Source organism: Oncorhynchus tshawytscha, linkage group LG11 (assembly GCF_018296145.1).
Source record: "Oncorhynchus tshawytscha isolate Ot180627B linkage group LG11, Otsh_v2.0, whole genome shotgun sequence".
In the NCBI taxonomy this organism is placed as follows: Eukaryota; Metazoa; Chordata; class Actinopteri; order Salmoniformes; family Salmonidae; genus Oncorhynchus; species Oncorhynchus tshawytscha.
Window position 1 is genome coordinate 28408575 of NC_056439.1, and position 22070 is coordinate 28430644.

The 22070-nt window shown below is 41.8% G+C and overlaps 1 protein-coding gene across 1 annotated transcript in view; it reads left to right on the forward strand.

The window, feature by feature from the left end:
- Positions 1-8811, forward strand: part of LOC112261647 (nucleolar protein 10) — a 40050-nt gene extending 31239 nt beyond the window's left edge. Inside the window, exons 16-21 of the mRNA XM_024437135.2 lie at positions 68-166; positions 1696-1788; positions 2007-2183; positions 2320-2624; positions 5351-5453; positions 8189-8811. Of these exons, the coding sequence (XP_024292903.1) occupies positions 68-166; positions 1696-1788; positions 2007-2183; positions 2320-2624; positions 5351-5453; positions 8189-8380 (969 nt within the window). The 3' untranslated portion in view covers positions 8381-8811. The remainder of the gene's footprint in view (positions 1-67; positions 167-1695; positions 1789-2006; positions 2184-2319; positions 2625-5350; positions 5454-8188) is intronic.
- Positions 8812-22070: the final 13259 nt, after the last annotated feature.

Here is a 22070-nt window from a genome sequence, read left to right on the forward strand (position 1 = left end):
TATTCTTAGTTGATTGTTGATGTTACAGAGTTATGTGTTTTAAATACATTTTGTGTGATTTGTCCAGGTGAAGACCATGGCCAATCCGTTTGCCTATGAGGAGTACCGCAAGGACAAGATTCGCCAGAAGATAGAAGAGTCCAGGGCCCAGAGAGTACAAATCAAGGTGGGATATCGTACTCTGTCTGACTGTTAAAAACATACATTCAGACAGACTGGATATGGTGACAAATGATGTTTTCTAAGAAGTATATACAGTTGAAGTCGGACGTTTACATACACTTAGGTTGGAGTCATTAAAACTAATTTTTCAACCACTCCACAAATGTCTTGTTAACAAACTATAGTTTTGGCAAGTCGGTTAGGACATCTACTTTGTGCATGACACAAGTAATTTTTCCAATAATTGTTTACAGACAGATTATTTCACTTATAATTCACAATTCCAGTGGGACAGAAGTTACACTAACACGGAACCCAAACCGGCTGCGCGCATGCGCCATCGTGCATAAATGTATTTTGTCCCCGCACACCAATAGTACGCAAGTATAAACACCATGGGACCACGCAGCCATCATACCGCTCAGGAAGGAGACGCGTTCTGTCTCCTAGAGATGAACGTACTTTGGTGCGAAAAGTGCAAATCAATCCCAGAACAACAGCAAAGGACATTGTGAAGATGCTGGAGGAAACAGGTACAAAAGTATCTATATCCACAGTAAAACGAGTCCTATATCGACATAACCTGAAAGGCCACTCGGCAAAGAAGAAGCCACTGCTCCAAAACCGCCATAAAAAAGCCAGACTACGGTTTGCAACTGCACATGGGGACAAAGATCGTACTTTTTGGAGAAATGTCCTCTGGTTTGATGAAACAAAAATAGGACTGTTTGGCCATAATGACCATCATTATGTTTGGAGGAAAAAGGGGGAGGCTTGCAAGCCGAAGAACACCATCCCAACTGTGAAGCACGGGGGTGGCGGCAGCATGTTGTGGGGGTGCTTTGCTGCAGGAGGAGGGACTGGTGCACTTCACAAAATAGATGGCATCATGAGGAAAGAAAATGATGTGGATATATTGAAGCAACATCTCAAGACATCAAAGCTTGGTCGCAAATGGGTCTTCCAAATGGACAATGACCCCAAGCATACTTCCAAAGTTGTGGCAAAATGGCTTAAGGACAACAAAGTCAAGGTACTGGAGTGGCCATCACAAAGCCCTGACCTCAATCCTATAGAACATTTGGGGGCAGAACTGAAAAGGCGTGTGCGAGCAAGGAGACCTACAAACCTGACTCGGTTACACCAGCACTGTCAGGAGGAATGGGAGAAAATTCACCCAACTTATTGTGGGAAGCTTGTGGAAGGCTACAAGAAACGTTTGACCCAAGTTAAACAATTTAAAGGCAATGCTACCAAATGCTAATTGAGTGTATGTAAACTTCTGACCCACTGGGAATGTGATGAAAGAAATACAAGTTGATATAATTCATTCTCTTTACTATTATTCTGACATTTCACATTCTTAAAATAGTGGTGATCCTAACTGACCAAAGACAGGACATTTATACTTGGATTAAATGTCTGGAATTGTGGAAAACTGAGTTTAAATGTATTTGGCTAAGGTGTATGTAAACTTCAACTGTATAGATAATATATTGTTTGTTGTATGAATGTTCTATGTTGCTGAGACAGAAGCTGCCCAAGGTGAACAAGGAGCTGGCTCTCAAGCTGATGGAGGAGGGAGACGACGAGGCAGAACTGTCTGCCAGGAAGAAGAAGGGCAAGGTAGGAGCACATGTACCTGCACACACAGTTCACATACTACTGGTCTGGTCTACAATTGATGAAGACGTCCGAGCTGTAGGCTGGGTTTATATAGTTTTGGTTCTAAGGTAATCTAGAGGAAACTGGTATGTATATCTGAAATATACTCATCTAGCGAATGTCAGCTGCCTAAGCTGTCAATCAAATCCTTTCTCTCCCTCTCTCTGCCCCACTGCCAGGCTCTACCCAGCATCCTTAGTGACGAGCGTTTCCAGGTGATGTTTGAGAACCCAGACTACCAGGTGGAGGAGCAGAGTGAGGAGTTCCGCCTGCTCAACCCCATTGTGTCCAAAGTGGGCCAGAAGCGGAGGAAGAAGCTGCGGCTGCTAGCCAAGCAGGCCACAGACGCCGAAAATGTAACGTTGCTAGATAGCTAGCGTACTACCCCTACTGAAGTTTGACACCCACTATGGAATATGACTTTCAGTATGAACAACCTTTCTACCCTTTCTAATTCTACAATGCCACCCCCCACCTCTTCTTCCTCTGCAGGCGGAGGCAAACCAGGAAGAGGAGGAACCAGAGGGGCGTGGCAGCTCAGACGAGAGTTCTGATGATGATAAAAGCTGGGTGGATGAGGTCAGGGAGCAGCGGCGCCTCATATATGAGGAGGGGAGGGACCGCAGGCGGCAGGAGAGGAAACAGCAGGACCGCAACACCACCCTGCTGGACCAGGACTCCACCCAGAACCATGCCCAGGGCAGGAAACAGGGTCAGCAGCCCCGCTTCTTCCAGATCAAGGCTGGTGAGGAGTTCCGCAGCTTCGGGGACGTGGCGCGCAAACAGAAATTGCAGAAGTGAGTACAGTTTTTTTTTCTCCCAAGTGAGCTTCTGGTGATGTTCTCTAGTCTCTACGAACAACCTCTGAACCATAATATTTTGAAGCGATTTCATCAAATGCTATGGATTTTTCCATTGTTACTGTCATTCAACAGAAATAAATCACCCCTCACATGGACATGGCACATAGAGTATATAATAGGGCTGCACGATATTGGAAACAAATATGTTTTTTAACAAATATTGAGATTTATGATTTGACGTGGGATATAAACTCAGCAAAAAAAGAAACATCCCTTTTTCAGGACCCTGTCTTTCAAAAATAAGTTGTAAAAAATAAAATAACTTCACAGATCTTCATTGTAAAGGGTTTAAACACTGTTTCCGATGCTTGTTCAATGAAACATAAACAATTAATGAACATGCACCTGTAGAACGGTTGTTAAGACACTAACAGCTTACAGACTGTAGGCAATTACGGTCACAGTTATGTAAACTTAGGACACTAAAGAGGCCTTTCTACTGACTCTGAAAAACACCAAAAGAAAGCTGCCCAGGGTCCCTGCTCATCTGTGTGAATGTGCCTTAGGCACGCTGCAAGGAGGCATGAGAACTGCAGATGAGGCCAGGGCAATCAATTGAAATGTCCGTACTGTGAGACACCTAAGACAGTGCCACAGGGAGACAGGACGGACAGCTTATCATCTTCGCATTGGCAGACCACGTGTAACAACACCTGCACAGGATCGGTACATCCAAATATCACACCCACGGGACAGGTACAGGATTGCAACAACAACTGCCCGAGTTACACCAGGAATGCACAATCCCTCCATCAGTGCTCAGACTGTCGGCAATAGGCTGAGAGAGGCTGGACTGAGGGCCTGTAGGCCTGTTGTAAGGCAGGTCCTCACCAGACATCACCGGAAACAACGTTGCCTATGGGCACAAACCCACCGTCGCTGGACCAGACAGGACTGGCAAAAAGTGCTCTTCACTGACGAGTCGCGGTCGTGGTTGGATTTGCATTTATCGGCGAAGGAATGAGCGTTACACCGAGGCCGGTACTCTGGAGCGGGATCGATTTGGAGGTGGAGGGTCCTTCATGGTCTGGGGTGGTGTGTCACAGCATCATCGGCCTGAGCTTGTTGTCATTGCAGGCAATCTCAACGCTGTGCCTTACAGTGAAGACGTCTTCCTTCCTCATGTGGTACCCTTTCTGCAGGCTCATCCTGACATGACCCTCCAGCATGACAATGCCACCAGCCATACTGCTCGTTCTGTGTGTGATTTCCTGCAAGACAGGAATGTCAGTTCTGCCATGGCCAGCGAAGAGCCCGGATCTCAATCCCATTGAGCACATCTGGGACCTGTTGGACGGGGGGGTGAGGCCTAGGGCCATTCCCCTCAGAAATGTCCCAGAACTTGCAGGTGCCTTGGTGGAAGACTGGGGTAATATCAGTGGCATTGTGTTGTGTGACACAACTGTACATTTTAAAGTGGCCTTTTATTGTCCCCAGCACAAGATGCATCTGTCTAATGATCATGCTGTTTAATCACCTTCTTATGCCACACCTGTCTTGGTTACTGAGAAATGCTCACTGACAGGGATGTAAACAAATTTGTGCACAAATAAGCTTTTTGTGCATGTAGAACATTTTTGCTATTTTTTTAAATTTCAGCTCATGAAACATGGGACCAAATCTTAGTTGTATAGTTTTGTTCAGTGTACATATGACCTCAATTACCTAAACTAACCCGTACCCCCTGTGTATATAGCGTCATTGTCGTTATATTGTTACTTTTTTAAATTTTATTTTACATTAGTTAGAAAATATTATCTTCCTCTGCATTGTTGGTTAAGGGCTTGTAAGTAAGCATTTCACGGTAAAGTCTACTACACCTGTTGTATTTGGTACATGTGACTGACAAATAATATTTGATTTGATCTAACAGCGAGGAGGAGGAACTATGAAAACGGATGTTACACGCGGCTGAGATGTTTCAAAATATTGCATCTACATGGATCTCTTGCGATCTGGATATTGCACATGCCTCTATTGCGATTTTGATGTGAATTTGATTCATTGTGTAGCCCTAGTTTATAAGTATTTATTTTGCCAGTACAATGATTAGCAGGGAAACGTGTGGGCCTGTGTGACTGTGTCTAAGGTGCCTGACTGTACTGAGCTCTCTACAGCAGACAGAAATGTGTGGCCTGGCCTGAGAGTCTGTCACATCCATCACTGTCTTGACAGGTGGACACATGCAGCACGTAGCAAGAAAAATGAGGACACAGGTCAAATATAGGAAGGCTCCAAATACAGGAAGGGTGTCCCAAGGTTTTCTTCACATTATGTAGCACACCCTCTACTTGTGCTTCAAACTCAATTAAAAGGAATTATTTAAGTTTTTGTAGTGCACCCTACTCCCAACACTTAAAACAGACAATGAATTCACTGCAGCATTTATTTTTTTTAATGGTTGTCTCAATTGCCTTTTTTAAATTATAATTTGTTAGTGTTTTTATTTGAAAAGTAACTCCATTGCTTTTACTCTGAGTACTTTTTAAATTAGTGAAAAATGTAATTAAAGTAACATTAAAGTACTTTTACTTGAGTAGGATATTTAAGTACTCTTTTCTCCCCTTTATAGGTACTGCATTTCATCACTATTGTAGTGTGTGTATGCTGGTGATAGACCTGTCCATGTGTCCCGTATTGACATGTTATGTGTCTACTAGAGCATCACTGGAGGAGCGTCTGAAGCTGGAGGAACGTTCTGGAACAGTAAACGTGGCTGACACAGCTGTTGGCAGCAAACAGCTCACCTTCACCCTCAAGAAGGTAAGTCATGATGACACCATTACATAATAAGCCACTGAAAGGGACAACAAATGTATTTTCAAACTACGGATCTGGATTTCTGCTGATCCTCGAATTCAGTAACAAACAGTTTGTCGTTGTTTTGCTTATCAGTTCGTAGACCGTGTGCCATAGAATTAGTACATCAAATCTCTTCCCAACTATTTTGCAATCTATATGGCACAGCGAACCAATTTTTGGTCCTTAAATGAAACACAATTTTCTTTAACCAATTCTGGTCTTTAATGCAGGGCTGATGAACAAAATCCTTTTTTTTCTCTTTTTTTCCCCCTTTCCACTTGCCTCTTCCATTTATCATTTTGTTTTTCTCCTCAATTTCGTGATACCCAATTGGTAGTTAGTCTTGTCCTATCGCTGCAACTCCCTTACAAGCTAAGTTTGGCCAAGGGTCCCTCACATGCAGAGAGACTAAGTCTGTCTACTGGGTAAAACCCCTGTACTACAGCATGAGCTGGGGGTCAATGTTGATTACAGGTCTGTTAAGAGAAAGCTATAATTGTTTTGCAGAAGATCGCTTAAAGATGCACTATGCAGAAATCGCTCCGCCATTTCTTGGTTGCTAAAATTGTAATAGTTCGCCTAATTTCAGTTTGTGACAAAACATTGAGAATCATTGTACCATCTACAGGTCGGCCAACTTTTGAAGATATCTTGGAGTTAGATTTGCCCCTGGCACAATCTCTAAACAGGGGATTGGGGTTCCTATCCCAGGAAGATTATACTGTTTTAAAGCTAATTTCCTGCAATTCTGTGTATTTTGACATGGCTTAGGCCTATGACCAGGGTGGAAAATTAGGTGTATTCAGGATGCATTGAACATTAAATGAACACTCAAAATTTGACGAATTTGTTACTTTGAGATTTTGGGGGATGAAATGTAAAGTATGCTAATAGTAGCTGTAACGTTTTTTTAGGTGGTTTGACACTTTATTCAGTAATGAAAATGAGATTGGGAGACAGGCAAATGCTAGAAACAGTGGGAAGGTTGGAAACCGGGATTGACCCCTGTTCTCGGGTGTAAAGTTGTATACGACACCTACCGGGGATTGTTACCACTATTAATATTAATGGTTGATGGCAGTGGATAACCAAATTATAGATTGCAGTCTGTTTGTCCATAGACTGCTTTCAAGGTAAGGACACAAACATTTTATGTTTTGAAATTTGGGTGAGCTCTCTCTTTAAAATAGGACTGAAAGAAAATCCTGCCTGCTCTCCAGGTGGGTTGGCCATCCCCGATCTATGTTTCACAAGTGCTGGGTGTTTGAAAATGCATTTCTTAAAATCGCCGAACCTTAAAGAAAAATGTAATGAATATCAATATTCAGGTGGTTTATGCCTACTAGTTGAAGGTTCTTGCCATCATCTTACTCTCCATAGACAAAATATGTGTTTATGAGTTGAGTCCCCCTACCATCTCTGCCTAGCATGTGCACAATACTAAAATGTCATTTAAAAAGCATTTAATATCCAATGCTTATTTGTATGACTTATTCAAAACGGTCTGTAAATAGCTGCAAAAAACTACATAGCCTCATATAATTCATTTTCAAACACAGAAGTAGGCATATCAGATCAAAATGTGTTTACAGTGGCAGAATTGTGAAGAAGTAAAATAATAAAATAAGTGTGGGCAATAACAGCAGTGTTCTTGATGAAGCACAGTATTTACCCTATATTTTAGCCCATCGTTAAGAATGACAATTGTTTTACTGATCAGACTAAATTAAATAAATAGCTAATAAAATCTACTGAAGACAAGATTACATAAATCTGCCCCTACACTCTACCCAAATTATTTGTATATATAGAATTAAGTTTTCCTTTTGGGTTCAAAATTACTTTAAAAGTTCCAAATCAGGTCACCCTACCAAACTTCCCTGCTAAAACATACTGTAGGTCTGTATGCTGCCTTGTCATTGTCACAGCCTAAATTCCAATCACCAAACAAGGGGACTAATGCAAGTGTGGATTAAATTGACTTTAGTACATGCTGTCAAGGCTGCATTCTGAAATGGGGACGGGAGTAACAGCAAACAAAAGCGTGCTACCGTGCTTCTCTTTTTACAGTTTTATAATCAAATCAAAATCAAATCAAATTTATTTATATAGCCCTTCGTACATCAGCTGATATCTCAAAGTGCTCAGGGGAGACTGTTCTCTCTCTCCATTCACCTCCGCTCTAATCTTGAGGGGCGTTTCTTTATACCATGCATCCAAACAATGATATAGATTTCACTTGTGATGTTAAATTTCAGGCGCAGATGCTTCAAAACGATTTGGAGCACAGTTGAAAAATGAAATAAGTACTTTTCAATGCGTGAGAAGTGGGTCAACTGAGTGTCTCATGGCCAATGCGTTAGAGTTGGCAGCTCTGTATCTAAACCGCTGTGAAATATATTTTCCATAACCAGAAATATTGCATTTTCAGCTGTTTGAAAGTGTATAAACCTGAAAGTAAAAGATGCAAAAACAAAACTTAAGATCGGGAAGCATAGAAATAGCGCACATAGAACAGATCTACCGCTTCTTAGACTTGCTTTCAATGAGAATGACAGATCTATAACACACATTTATATGTGAATTGGATCAGGTTGCCCAAACAGTTATATATTGCAACTTAAATCAGACTCTAATTAAAAGTATATATTTCTCCTTTCGCTCTCTGCCTCTCCTTTCTCAATTATCTCCTTCAGTCGGAGCAGCAACAGCGGCAGCAGCAGGCGGAGCGTGAACACCACGAGGAGAGGAAGAAGCTGAGGAGGTCCGCTGGACACCTGTCGAGTGAGAGAGGCAGAGGTAGAGGTAGAGGTGGATTTAGAGGGAGGGGTGGAAGTAGAGGCGGATTTAGAGGCAGAGGAGGGAGTAGAGGAAGGGGGCACTACTGAGGTAGAGGCAGTGGTAACTGAACTACTCTCAGGGAAAATACTGAGATTAAGTAGCCCAAAGTCAAAAGAGTAACGTCTTTTCTTACAGCCATTTCCCAACCTAATTTATAATAAAATGAAACTTTTTTACCGTCTGAGAATCAAGAGGTTGTGATACAAAAGTGACCTGACCGATTGTGACCTGCCCTATAACTCTGTTATGTTGGTGGAGCTGCTATGAAAGGATACAATGTGTAATATCTGTTGGGTGCAAAATGGTGTGATTGTGTGGTGTATGCAGTTTGATCTGTTTGCATTCGTATGTCTGTGAAAGGCTCCTGACCTTCACCGTGTTTTTGTCACTTCACAATCTTCATTGTTCTCTAGTGCAGACAAAACCATATCTGTATTATGCACTGTGCCTAGCCCATAAACCCTTTCTACCAAACGTATCTCCCTGGTCTGTGTTATGTTCTGATAGTAGCCTCATGGTCGATGGAAGCAGCTATCCAAAAATACGTCCAACAATTGGACACACTGAGTCACTGACTCATTCCATTCTCCGAAGAGATGCATGCATCTTTAAATGAATTACAGGTGAAGCCTCAGTTGTATGGGTAAAATAATTGATTTAATCAACTGACATAAGGATTAGCACCCAATAATGAATGTCTGTCCACTTGCATGACTAACAACTGAAAGGCTTCACAAACCTCTTTTACTTCCTTGTATAACAACACTTTCTGTGGAAATCAAACTGCCACCATTTCACTCCAGTCCAGACAAATGGGAAGAGAAAACAGAGAAGAAAAGTCCTGGGAACATGGATCCCCAATTCTTGGAAGCACCTTTCTCCGTTTGGCCACCCATCGCCCTTTCACACATGGCTGGGCCCTCTTGTCTCCTTTGATCCTGCCCCTTTTGAAATGTCAGGAGGTGCTGTCCAATTCCCCCGACCCACTCCGTTAAAACACTGTTGCCTGGGACCTCAAACTAGTTTTGCCCCGCATTCGGTCTTCAACGAGGTCCGCCATCAACAATTGTCCTCTATCCATCGTTTTTGGAATTGCCAATGCTCTCTGACTGTCTAGCTTTCATTTGGGTGATTATTAGCAATCTGACCACAGTAAATAAACTGTATGAATGTAGGTCCGTTATCATTTCTCCACAGTTTTGATTTGTTTTTAGTAATTAAAAGTATATTGAGTTCATTCCCAGCTTTAGCCATTGTCTGCCTCCCTTGCTCTTCCTTCCCGCCTGTTTGGTGCTTACCTCTCTAACCTGGCTAGTCGCTCTTACAATTGTTATGCTCATTTGACTTTGCCCAGATCATTGCGAGTGGAGTATTACATACAAATGTAATCCAAAGATTATAGGATGTCTGAAGAAAGTTGAAGCTGTTCATTCTACTTTCCATTGTTGGTTGCTGCAGAGTGGGATGAATAACAACAGGTGAAACAAAGAAAGGATAACTGTTCATTTACTCAAATGTCCAAGTTATGCAAGCATATCTCAAGATTCAATGGTATGATTCAAAAGGAAGGCCTTACACCATACAACAAGTTGTGTGTAGTAAAACTGAGCGAAATAGAGGGCAGTCAGAGACTATATGGCAGGGCTCTCCAACCTTGCTCCTGGAGAGCTACTGTCCTGTAGGTTTTCGCCCCAACCCTAATCTAGCATTGTAATAATTAGCAGGTTTGAGAAGCTGAATCGGGTTGTAGCGAAAACCTACAGGAATATGGCTCTCCAGGAACAGGGTTAGAGAGACCTGCTATACGGAAATAGTGAGGGATTATGAGTGTCTGAGGGGTTGAGGCTTGTGGTCTTCATACAGTAATGACACATTTAAGTTAGTCAGGAACGGGGGACTCTTTCTTCATGGCACAGTTGTGTGGTGGGTAGTGGTGCATGGGGAGTTGGCAGATGATTTATGTATGTTAAGCACTGCTGTGTACTTTCAGGGGTCACATAGCTGATAGCCACAGCCTACTTTTTCCTCATTGTGTTTGGGAAGAAAAGAGGAAAAGAAAGTGACCGTGAGAGAGTGACTGCGTGTCACCACCAATCATACTTACATAAGAGGCTCATTCAAGCCATCAACTGGGATGCTACAAAGTGAACTTTGGTTGTGTTTGTCATTTGCTAACTTATCCTCAAGACAGCAAACCTACCGACTGATGTGGGAATGGTTAGTCTGTCAAGTCTGGACAGCTGGTGACGCTTGTAGATTTTTTCACAGGGTCTTCTTTTTTGCTCGACAAAACCATCACCATGGATACGCCAGATCTAGGCCACAAGAAGTGGGTCAGGGTAAGTTGGCACTTCCTGTAGCACATCACTCTTTTTCCAAGAAATGACAAAGAAAGGAAAACGTCAGAGTAACCAATAGAATGCATTTCAGTTTAGGCTGTCTACAATCAGCTCTGATCATTGCATTGAATTCCCCATGCTCCAATGAATTGAGATGTGTACTAGCTCAAATGCTTTATTATGTAAACTAAGATGACAGTAGCTCCTTGAATAAACCTTTTTAAAAGAGCTTCCAAAAACTTATGAAAGATTGTTTCACCACAATTCCATCATTAGTTTATTGATTGAGTCCCCAAATCATGGTATGTATTCATCTTGAACTACCACCACAATGGCTCATTCACAGCACAAGACAAGCAGTAACTTACTCAGACCAGTCATTAAGAGCTCTCCATTTTGCATTGAGGCAACCAAAATGGGAATTTGGGTTGTCTCAAAGGCCAGGTTTGACCCAGTGTGCACTGCTTCTGCAGGCCACAGCAGCCCAGACAAAAGAAGCCGAGTTGGGGCTGCTTTCATAGTAATCCCCTCCACTGTGTGATTGAATGGGCCGCCCTGAGAAGCAATCACACACACAAGTCACCATCTGAGCTCTGACGTGGGGTTAGGGAGGGGGCCATGGTCCATGGCCTTAAATGGGGTAGAGTGAAGAGCAGGGATCAGGGGAGAGAATGTGAATTCTAGGAAAAATAACATTTTACTTCAGACTGCTTTTTGAACCTGGGTAGTTTTTTCATCATCACTTGACCAATCTTTGTCAGTGCTTTTAAAGACCGGTCCTCTGGGGCATATTTAGATTTTAATTGGTTTAATGAGCAATCCAGTGTTCAAATGACAGGGGTGCTCGCTCTGGTGTTGCTTTCTTGGCTTGCAGTAAAACTCAGCCTGTGGCCTAGTAACATATTAGCAGTGACATTGTGTGGGAACGTTGTGACTCCAAATAATTAACCGTGTAGCCTACTTATGCTGATAAAGTACATGTGTGTACAAATCCCAATGGGGTCCGATTCTGACTCGGGAATGTATGCCTTTCCTATGCACTTCTTTCCTACACACTTCTCCTCAGTATTTGGTATTGAGACTTACCTTAATCAGTCTCAACGCGCTCTGCAGGTGTGGCTACCTTACTAGCTCTGAATACATTTCATTCAACGAATGAAAACCCTCCCACTTGCTGGCCAACAGGTTTTCTTGTGGAGTTTTCATTCATTTAAATGTACTGAAAACCTTCTCTTAAGCCATCTTTTTAAATATGGTGTACCTTTTTAGTTCGTTTTTTTTGCGACAGGCTAGAATACGCACGCTATACTCATGCTTAAATTCAAGATCTGAAAATGCATCGAGAAAAGTGCATAAAAAGGCAACTACGTTCCATTTACGCAAGTTTAACTTGGGTCGGAATCAGGCTGGCACCATGTGAATGGCTTCCAAGACTTTAAAAACACTTGATTAATCAAGAGAGGAGAAGCTTTCAAACATTTTCCCTTTCTTAATCTCACCTTCTCTCTCTCGCCGATCCCTCTTTTGTCTCATCTCCTCTTCCAGAACGATGGATGGAGCGGAATGTTTTGATGCGGATAATTTTCCCCTACTTTCCCACATGGCGTGTGGATGGAGAGAATGATCTCACTGCTGTCTTGGCATCTCTCATACCTCAGCTACTGCCTTCCTCCCTCCAGCACAGCTAGAGGACCCAGACAGCTCGACCTTTATGAACCGTTAACAAGTGATAAAATATATCCCATGAAAAAAAACACCAATGCTTTATGGCAAAGCTAATGCTGGATGACCCAGACTTGAAAGGCCCAGTGAGAGATGGCTCAAAGATGAAAGCATTGTGACTGTCAACCAGGGCAGGGATAAATTATGAATTGGCAGAAAAGGCCAACTCATCATCAACTCAGACTGAGTGGCACGGACTGCTAAAGGTTAAATATATCCAGTCAAGTGTCACAAAATCCAACCTGATTGTTACACTGTGACCTGGTTTTGTGATTCATCCTTTTTTAAACCAAGTTTTATTCTGAAAGCAAATTCAAACTTGGTTTAAACAAGGATGAACAACAAAATAAGTAAAATTTGATTTCAGCTCCCTTCCACTCTTTTAAACAGTAAGATTTAAGCCAGAGGGTATTTCTCACGGTGCATTTCATATATGCATATGTACATTGCAGATGCTATTAAGGTTTGTGTTCTGCCAAAGACTGGCAAGTCAGTGATGCAGCTCTGTACATCTGAGTATGCATGCAGCATGCTGTTGTTCATCATTGAGCAAATGTGCATTAGTGCACTTTCCAAATGAATGTATTGCAATGAAACTGACAGGTAGTGTGGCTTGAACACTCAACCTTCTGGCCCGAAGCCCAGCCGACCATCGACTGTGCCACAAAAGCATGCTGAAGTGGCAGAGTCGATATCCGCACTTAAAAACACAGGGGCACTACAGTACAGTGCATTCGGAAAGTGTTCAGACACCTTAAATGTATCCACATTTTGTTAAGTTACTGCCTTATTATAAAATTAATTAAATTGCTTTTTTTCACTCGTCAATCTACTACACACAATACCCCATAAAAGAATATGACATTTACTTAAGTATTCAGACCCTTCACTCGGTACTTTGAAGCACCTTTGGCAACGATTACAGCCTTGTCTTCTTGAGTATGGCGCTACAAGCTTGGCACACCTGTATTTGGGGAGTTTCTCCCATTCTCTGCAGATCCTCTCAAGCTCTGTCAGGTTGGATGGCGAGTGTTGCTGCACAGCTATTTTCTGGTCTCTCGAGATGTTTGATCAGGTTCAAGTCAGGGCTCTGACTGGGCCACTCAAAGACAGAAACTTGTCCCAAAGCCACTCATGCGTTGTCTTGGCTGTGTGCTTAGGTTCGTTGTCCTGTTGGAAAGTGAACCTTCGCCCCAGCCTGAGGCCCTAAGCACTCTGGAGCTGGTTTTTACCAAGGATCTCTCTGTACTTTGCTCCGTTCATTTTCCCTCAATCCTGACTAGTCTCCCAGTCCCAGCCACTGAAAAACATCCCCACAGCATGATGCTGCCACCATCAGAGAAAGAGGGAGGTAGTATGGTAGTGGGAGGACATGGCCTAGATGCCAATACCCTAAAAGGGACTCCTTTCCTCTGCTTAAGGGCCAGTTATGAGTGAGAACTCATGAGAGAACATATGGGATGTGCTAGGTGCTTCAGGTTTAGTAGTAGCTAGCAGTGCACTCCAGATGCCTCAAGGAAGGAATTTAGGTAGCAGCACCACCCCCAAACAACACTTCTCATGTTTTGTGTGACTGGGGGTAATTTGTGAACATCCTCCAATCATCTTCGTTCCCTTTCCCAATGAATGAGTAGTTGTAACATCCAACTGACACACTTCCACACTCACACACACCCCACACACCTTCCCAAATGAATAACTGGAATTTTACAGAGATTGTTTGGAGCAGGAGGATGGGTTGGGGTTGTCATAATAAATATTTTGGGATTTTGCCAGCAGTGGTTTAATCAGAGACGATGCATGCTCATCATGGGAAGGTTGGGAAATAGTGGGCATAGACAAAAGTTAATGACGTGTGTCTGCGAAGGAAATACCGAAAAGATGAGGTGTGTGTGGTCTCTGGGATGAAGTCACGCAAGGAAAGACTTCACGCCAAAAAGAGAACTGAACCAGGATCAATTTAATCTGGGCTGAATTTCTACAGCAGATGTTTGTCCAGAGGCATACTCGTTGAGTCGTAATAAAGGATTGTGTTGTCTTTATGGAGGATCATGTTCTAACCCCTACAGTACTAATAAAATGTATATAGGTTTGCACATTCTTTGTACACATGCTGTAATGTGTTTCTGTGTGAGGTCTGTGTGTGTACCTTTTGTGGATGTTTGTGTGACTGTGGGTGTGCTTGTGCTTATACGTGGATGTGTGTGTTTGTGCAATTATTTCATGTTTGGTTACGTTGAATGATCCAAAACAGTACAGTGCTGAAGAGGAACATGAAATAAGGAAGCTCAATTCAACTTTATTCTTCAACAGTAAACAATGCAGGCAACAACAACACAACATGACAAAGACACTTTCACCGGTTGAAATTCCAATGTAATATACCAAAACAAACTATGCAAGATTTAGTATACATGGAGTAGGATTCTATTGCGTTGACAGGCACGACTCAGGCCCGTATGTGCACCATAACCAGAGTTGCAGTAAGCCTATTTGAAATAACCATTGCCAATAATGGATCAGTGCCGTTCACTTTGAACTGTACTGTGTTTTAGGCTACAGTATGAGTGGTCACAAGTAGATGTGCTTGTTTTGAGATGAAGTGAGTGCTGCATGTAGCCATGTGTGCACATTTGTTCATATTCTTTGCTTGTTAGTGAGTTATTAGCCCAGTTATAGCTACTTTCTAGTCAACAATGGGGGAGTGGTTGCCTCCAACAAGAATACCAAATGTGTGCATTTCTAGCCACCTTTGAAAAGCCAGTCAGGTAAAGAGGTTTTTTTTAATGTCTTAAAGGGGAAGTGTATTTTGAGACTGTCTTGAATGAACTAAGTAGCCAATAGGTAGAGCGTAGCATAATTTGTCTGATTTTCTGTAATAATGGTATGGAATTGAGTTTTATTTTGTGAAGTGGTTTCTTGCATCAAACACAACATTTTCAGTCACCCTCCTTGTCTGAAAGGTTAATGTCAAGCCCTGCATGTTTTTCTTTCAAAGTCTAATGTATTGTAGGCATTGAACACCACACATTGGCTGCTACTGTGGGCTGAATGATATGTCCATGTTAAAATGTTGTCCTCTGTTAAAACTGTGTGGCGTTCACAGTAATCGCATGCCGAAAGTTGCACAACATTTTCACAACATTCATGTTTGCACTCGGTAGACCTGAAATTTGCTCAGTGCCAGGAAAATTGAGGGAACATTACTCACCACCACTGTTGGTTAAGTACCACCTCCCTGCGTCACCCATTGACTCATGCAATGTGAGTGTGTACACACAATGACTCCTGCTCTTCCGGTTGTGTAAGCAATCACAACTTGAAACTGTGGAAAATTGCCGGGTAGAAAATCTGGGTAGACAAAGACATCCCAAGAAGTTTTAGGTCAAAGATTTTATGGTTGAGTGAAATCAGTGTGAACCACAACCCACACATCACTCTCTCTCTTTAAACATTCTCTGGTGTTGAGGTAGAACTGGAGAGACTGAAACATGTTTATTTTCATACCTTTTTTTGTTTAATACTTACCAGAGCATTGGAAACGACCTACAGCCGCAAGCTACCCACCCAGATCTGTTTGTGTGTGAGCGAAAGAGAGAGAGAGAAGAAATTATAAAAGCAAGTACCTAACCACACTGCAACTGAGGAAATTATTTAGCAAAGGGGAGATTATCCAACACATTTTACAACTAATGCAGGGAAGATAATTGTTGGTAATTTTGTTGGTCACAAATAAAACTACTTTGGCACAGGATAATGGGAACTGAGGACAATGAAGAGATTGTAAAACAGAAAACACATAGCTTTTAAGATTTTAAGTAAGTCACTTTGGGTAATATTTCTGCTTTCACTTTTTTTAACTGTCAGGAGGACACAGCTGGGTAAATAAATCAAACTTAAATTAACTGGCCACTAGTGATGTAGTGTCATAGCTACTATGTTACCAGAGCGTGATGTACACACATGGGGCAGAGGGTTCTTGAGTGCAAAGATAGGATCACTTGTGTATCAGCGCACACTTAGTGGTTGTCAAACACACCTCATCACTGCCAAATGGTCATTAGGTCAGACTGCATTAATTGGCTCACCTCATAAGATCTCATCTTACCTGTCTTGATTCTAACACATTCTCTGATCAAACCAGGCCAATGCTTCATAACATATAGTAATTTCATAATAAAGCCTAACAATGGCTATCCATGTTGCCTTGCTCTGGCTCTTAAGTTAAGACTTGTGAAAGAGTGCATGCCTCTTTTCCATTACAGTCAATAAGTTGATGCTATAGTTGTTGTGACAGCATTCACAGCTCAGACTAATCTTTTTTGGTTTAACAGAGATCTACTACTTAGCAAGAAGAGAGAGAAAAAAGAAGCAAATGTGGGTTCGTTTGCTTTGTGACCCCGTATCAGCATGTGACAAAAAGACCACCTGTTTACGTCAGAGATTCACAGGAGATCTCCTTGTCATGGACAAACGCAACCCTAAACATGCGTGCAGAACTCAAGCCATCGTAATTATTCAAAGCACAAGGCACAACAACTGTTTGTGCTTTAACTACTGGTTTGGGTTTACTGTTCATGTGAGATGAGGATGTATTTTGTGAAACTGGGCCAACATTCACAAGTTATTAAGTTAAAGACTCTGTCCACTGAAAATTGCACTTTTTAAAGCTCATATTCTGTTATCGCATACCCAAATAATGTTGTTGACTAGTCTTATACTCATATTTGTGGCCAAAGCATAAACACAAAGAAATCAACTTCAAACTTCTATTTTTTAAACAGACCGTTTAAAAAATGCTTTATTTCCTCATAGAGAATGATGTCATCCTGCCTTATTGGCTGAGCTGGCCAATCAGCGGTCTACTTGCGTTAATATTTTTAATTGGGATACGCCCACACCATTCCAACACAGAAAAGCTGCTTTTTAACATACTCAATTACCATATTTTGGAAGAAAAAGTATTTCACTCGTATTGTAATTATAGGTCATATTTCATAGAAATCTGGAAACACTGGACAACTACTTTAACATTCAAAGGCTATATCCTCTTGAAATCTGTACATGTAGCTGAGGCACAAAATAAGCATTACATATTGTGTAAGGCTTGTCCCATCATACCATGGCAATTCATACCATCATACCGCAAGAATCTGAAAGTATGTGGTGCAACAGTGTGTGTCTGTGTCCTGCTGTAAATGAGGTAACTATTATGTGTTCTGTTCAAGATGTACAGAATCATACATACACACACAAACACCATGTGCCCTGACTGTACAGCTGTGTATCTTGTGGGCTGTCCTTGTGCTAAATCATCACTTTTGTGTAAGGCCTAGCTACAGGGTTGGGCCACGACAAACCACTGAAGCGATAACAGAGACTCTATATACCAGGAAGAGAGAGATAGACGGAAAGTAGGCTACAAGAGGAAGGGGAAAACACAACGAGAGAGAACCAGAAGGAGAGACAAAAATAAAGAGTGAGGAAGATAAGACGAGGGGACATTCCTTTGCCTAAACTCAGGGTTGCTACGGCTTCACACTCCGTATCCCATGACCCTGCCATTTTAAACAAGCAGATACATGTACAGTGCCTTCAGAAAGTATTCATACCCCTTGTTTATTCCACATTTTGTTGTGTTACAGCCTGAATTCAAAATGGATTAAATATATATTTTTTTATAACCCATCCACACACAATATCCAATAATGGCAAAGTGAAAACATACATTTTTTTGACATTTTTTGCAAATGTATTGAAAATTAAATACAGAAATACCTAATTTACATAAGTATTCACACCCCTGAGCCAATACTTTTTAGAAGCACCTTTGGCAGCAATTACAGCTGTGAGTCTTTCTGGGTAAGTCTCTAAGAGCTTTCCACACCTGGATTGTTGAGAAGAAAAAAAATCATTATTTTCAAAATTCTTTCTAGCTTTGTCAAATTGGTTGTTGATAATTGCTAGACAACCATTTTCAGGTATTGCCATAGATTTTCAAGTAGACTTAAGTCAAAACTGTAACTCGGCCACTCAGGAACATTCACGGTCTTCTTGGTAAACAAATCCAGCGTAGATTTGGCCTTGTGTTTTAGGTTATTATCCTACTGAAAGGTGAATTAATCTCCCATTATCTGGTGGAAAGCAGACTGAACAAGGGTTTCCTCTAGGATTTTGTCTGTGCTTAGCTCCATTCCGTTAATTTTTTTATGCTGAAAAACTCCCGAGTCCTTAACGATTACAAGTATACCCATAGCATGATGCAGCCACCACTATGCTTGAAAATATGGAGAGTGGTACTCAGTAATGTATTGGATTTGCCCCAAACGTAACACTTTGTATTCAGGGCATAAAGTTAATTGCTTTGCCACATGTTTTGCAGTATTACTTTGGTGCATTGTTGCAAACAGAATACATATTTTGGAATATTTTTATTATGTTCTTTTCACTCTGTTAATTAGGTTACTATTGTGGAGCAACTACAATATTGTTGATCCGTCCTCAGTTTTTTCTTATCACAGCCATTCAACTCTGTAACTGTTTTAGTCACCATTGGCCTCGTGGTGAAATTCCTCTCCGTTAACTGAGTTAAGAAGGACGTCTGTATCTTTGTAGATACTGGGTGTATTGATACACCATCCAAAGTGTAATTAATAACTTTGCCATGCTCAAAAGGATATTCAATGTCTGCTTTTTTCTTTTACCTTTTACCCATCTACCAATAGGTGCCCTTCTTTGCGAGGCATTGGAAAACCTCCCTGGTCTTTGTGGTTGAATCTGTGTTTGAAATTCGCTGCTCGAATAAGAGGGACTTTACAGATAATTGTATGTGTGGAGTACAGAGATGAGTTAGTCATTCAAAAATCATGTTAGACACGATTTTGCACACCCAATGAGTCCATGCAACTTATTATGTGACGTAAGCACATTTTTACTGATTAACTTATTTAGGCTTCGCATACCAAAGGGGTTGAATACTTATTGACTCAAGACATTTCAGATTTAGATTTTTTATTAATTTGTAAAAAATACAATTCCACTTTGACAGTATGGGGCACTGTATATGTGGTAAACCAAGTAGCCCCTGAGCTGAGGCCTACTTCCTGCTCAGGAGCCATGTGTGCTTCGGGGTGGTGGGCATCATGCGCCAGAACAAAATGAGAAGCAAGGGTAGGGGTGGCAGCAGGGCTTCCCACCAATGAAGGACATAAAAAGAGCCACAACTGGAGCATAGCAGATTGTTTTGTCTGGTTTGCCCTTGCAGACATTTCTTCATTCCTCCACCCCTTCCTCTTTTCCACTTTTTTATTCCATTGAGAAAAACAGTGAGGTTCTTGGGGTTTCAACGCTAGTTTAAAGAATGACTCCATATGCTAGACAGGCGGTGAATCTGAACGTCTGAATGGAAACCAACTCATGGTCATGAAAAGAGAAGATGCCAATTTGATTGTGGCCCATTTTGATCTGGAGAACCCATTTCACAAAACCGCAGATATGTAGTCTTCATGATGCTTGAGAGGCTTTGAACCGACACCAGCCTCTTAAAAGTGGAATGCCAATGTTTCCAGAAGTGCTATTGGGTCAATAATGACCAAATTCTTAATTTTCCCAAGAATGATGTCTACTCCCAACCCCAAAGTCTCTGAAAACTCAAATTGGGCTGGTGGCAGCATGGAAAAGTGGTTAATCTGTTCTTTTCAGGAATCTCTAGGACTTGAAGACAGATCGGGGTCAAATAATCAGTCTCTTACTGAAGTTTTTACAGTGTTATTCATACAATTCCCTTGACTAATTTAGTTTCTGTTCAAGGAAAAGTTACTAGTACAAATCTACAACATAATGTGATACTTCTAAGCTGAAATAGCAACTAAATCAGTTTTGAACATGTTACACTAAGCTCACGAAGTCAGCATCTTGTGGAAAAAAATTACAATGATAAGATAAGTACTTTTGATTCTGATTGGTCACACTGACCCCTAACACTAAGTGACACAGCGACAAGGGTATTTTCAGGGAGAGGGAGAATGGAGAGTTGACGACTCAGTTATTGGGTTAACTGTCCTCCTGTCCTGACTAGACCTGGTCAGGAATAGGAGGAGGTAAGTGAGGTTTACTGCAGTTTAACTGAGGATTGCTAGGCTTAATCTCCTGCTGCTTGTGTAGTTTTCAGTGGGACCTGCTGTCACTGCGGGCAGGAGACGGTTGCAGATCACCAACAGGCCAGACAACTAAGCATCAAGGTCATTGTCTACACGTGACTGTAGTCAAATCAAATCAAATCAAATTTTATTTGTCACATACACATGGTTAGCAGATGTTAATGCGAGTGTAGTGAAATGCTTGTGCTTCTAGTTCCGACAATGCAGTAATAACCAACAAGTAATCTAACTAACAATTCCAAAACTACTGTCTTATACACAGTGTAAGGGGATAAAGAATATGTACATAAGGATATATGAATGAGTGATGGTACAGAGCAGCATAGGCAAGATACAGTAGATGGTATTGAGTACAGTATATACATATGAGATGAGTATGTAAACAAAGTGGCATAGTTAAAGTGGCTAGTGATACATGTATTACATAAGGATGCAGTCGATGATATAGAGTACAGTATATACGTATGCATATGAGATGAATAATGTAGGGTAAGTAACATTATATAAGGTAGCATTTTTAAAGTGGCTAGTGATATATTTACATAATTTCCCATCAATTCCCATTATTAAAGTGGCTGGAGTTGAGTCAGTGTCAGTGTCAGTGTGTTGGCAGCAGCCACTCAATGTTAGTGGTGGCTGTTTAACAGTCTGATGGCCTTGAGATAGAAGCTGTTTTTCAGTCTCTCGGTCCCAGCTTTGATGCACCTGTACTGACCTCGCCTTCTGGATGATAGCGGGGTGAACAGGCAGTGGCTCGGGTGGTTGATGTCCTTGATGATCTTTATGGCCTTCCTGTAACATCGGGTGGTGTAGGTGTCCTGGAGGACAGGTAGTTTGCCCCCGGTGATGCGTTGTGCAGACCTCACTACCCTCTGGAGAGCCTTACGGTTGAGGGCGGAGCAGTTGCCGTACCAGGCGGTGATACAGCCTGCCAGGATGCTCTCGATTGTGCATCTGTAGAAGTTTGTGAGTGCTTTTGGTGACAAGCCGAATTTCTTCAGCCTCCTGAGGTTGAAGAGGTGCTGCTGCGCCTTCTTCACGATGCTGTCTGTAGTCTACTGTATCAGCACGTCTTGTAGGAATTATTCAGAGATAATCTATCTGCATTTTGCAATTACCGCACTTCCTTTCAAAATACATTTGTAGATTAGTCTACCTATTTTGAGTGTGGATTTCCACTCTCCCCTTATTGCTCAACAACAGTGCCTGGGTTAGGCCAGGTTGGTCTCAGTGACCCCTAGACATACTTCCAGAGAGGCCTATCTGGCACAGCAGAGGCACACAGTCAGCAGATACAGTTCTACAGCAGACAGCTGATGCGTTAGTCTGCAGGGCTGCTTTTATATGTCATGTATAACAATACCAAGTCAGTCACTGAATGATTAGATGGATCAATACCAGGGCATTCAGGACTGAGCCAGCATAAGATGCTGCTACTCTGGGAATAGTCACCAGGCAGCCTCTATGTATAGTAAGCTATGCTTCAGTGAATTTGCTCTAGAAATGTTTTTCTCTTA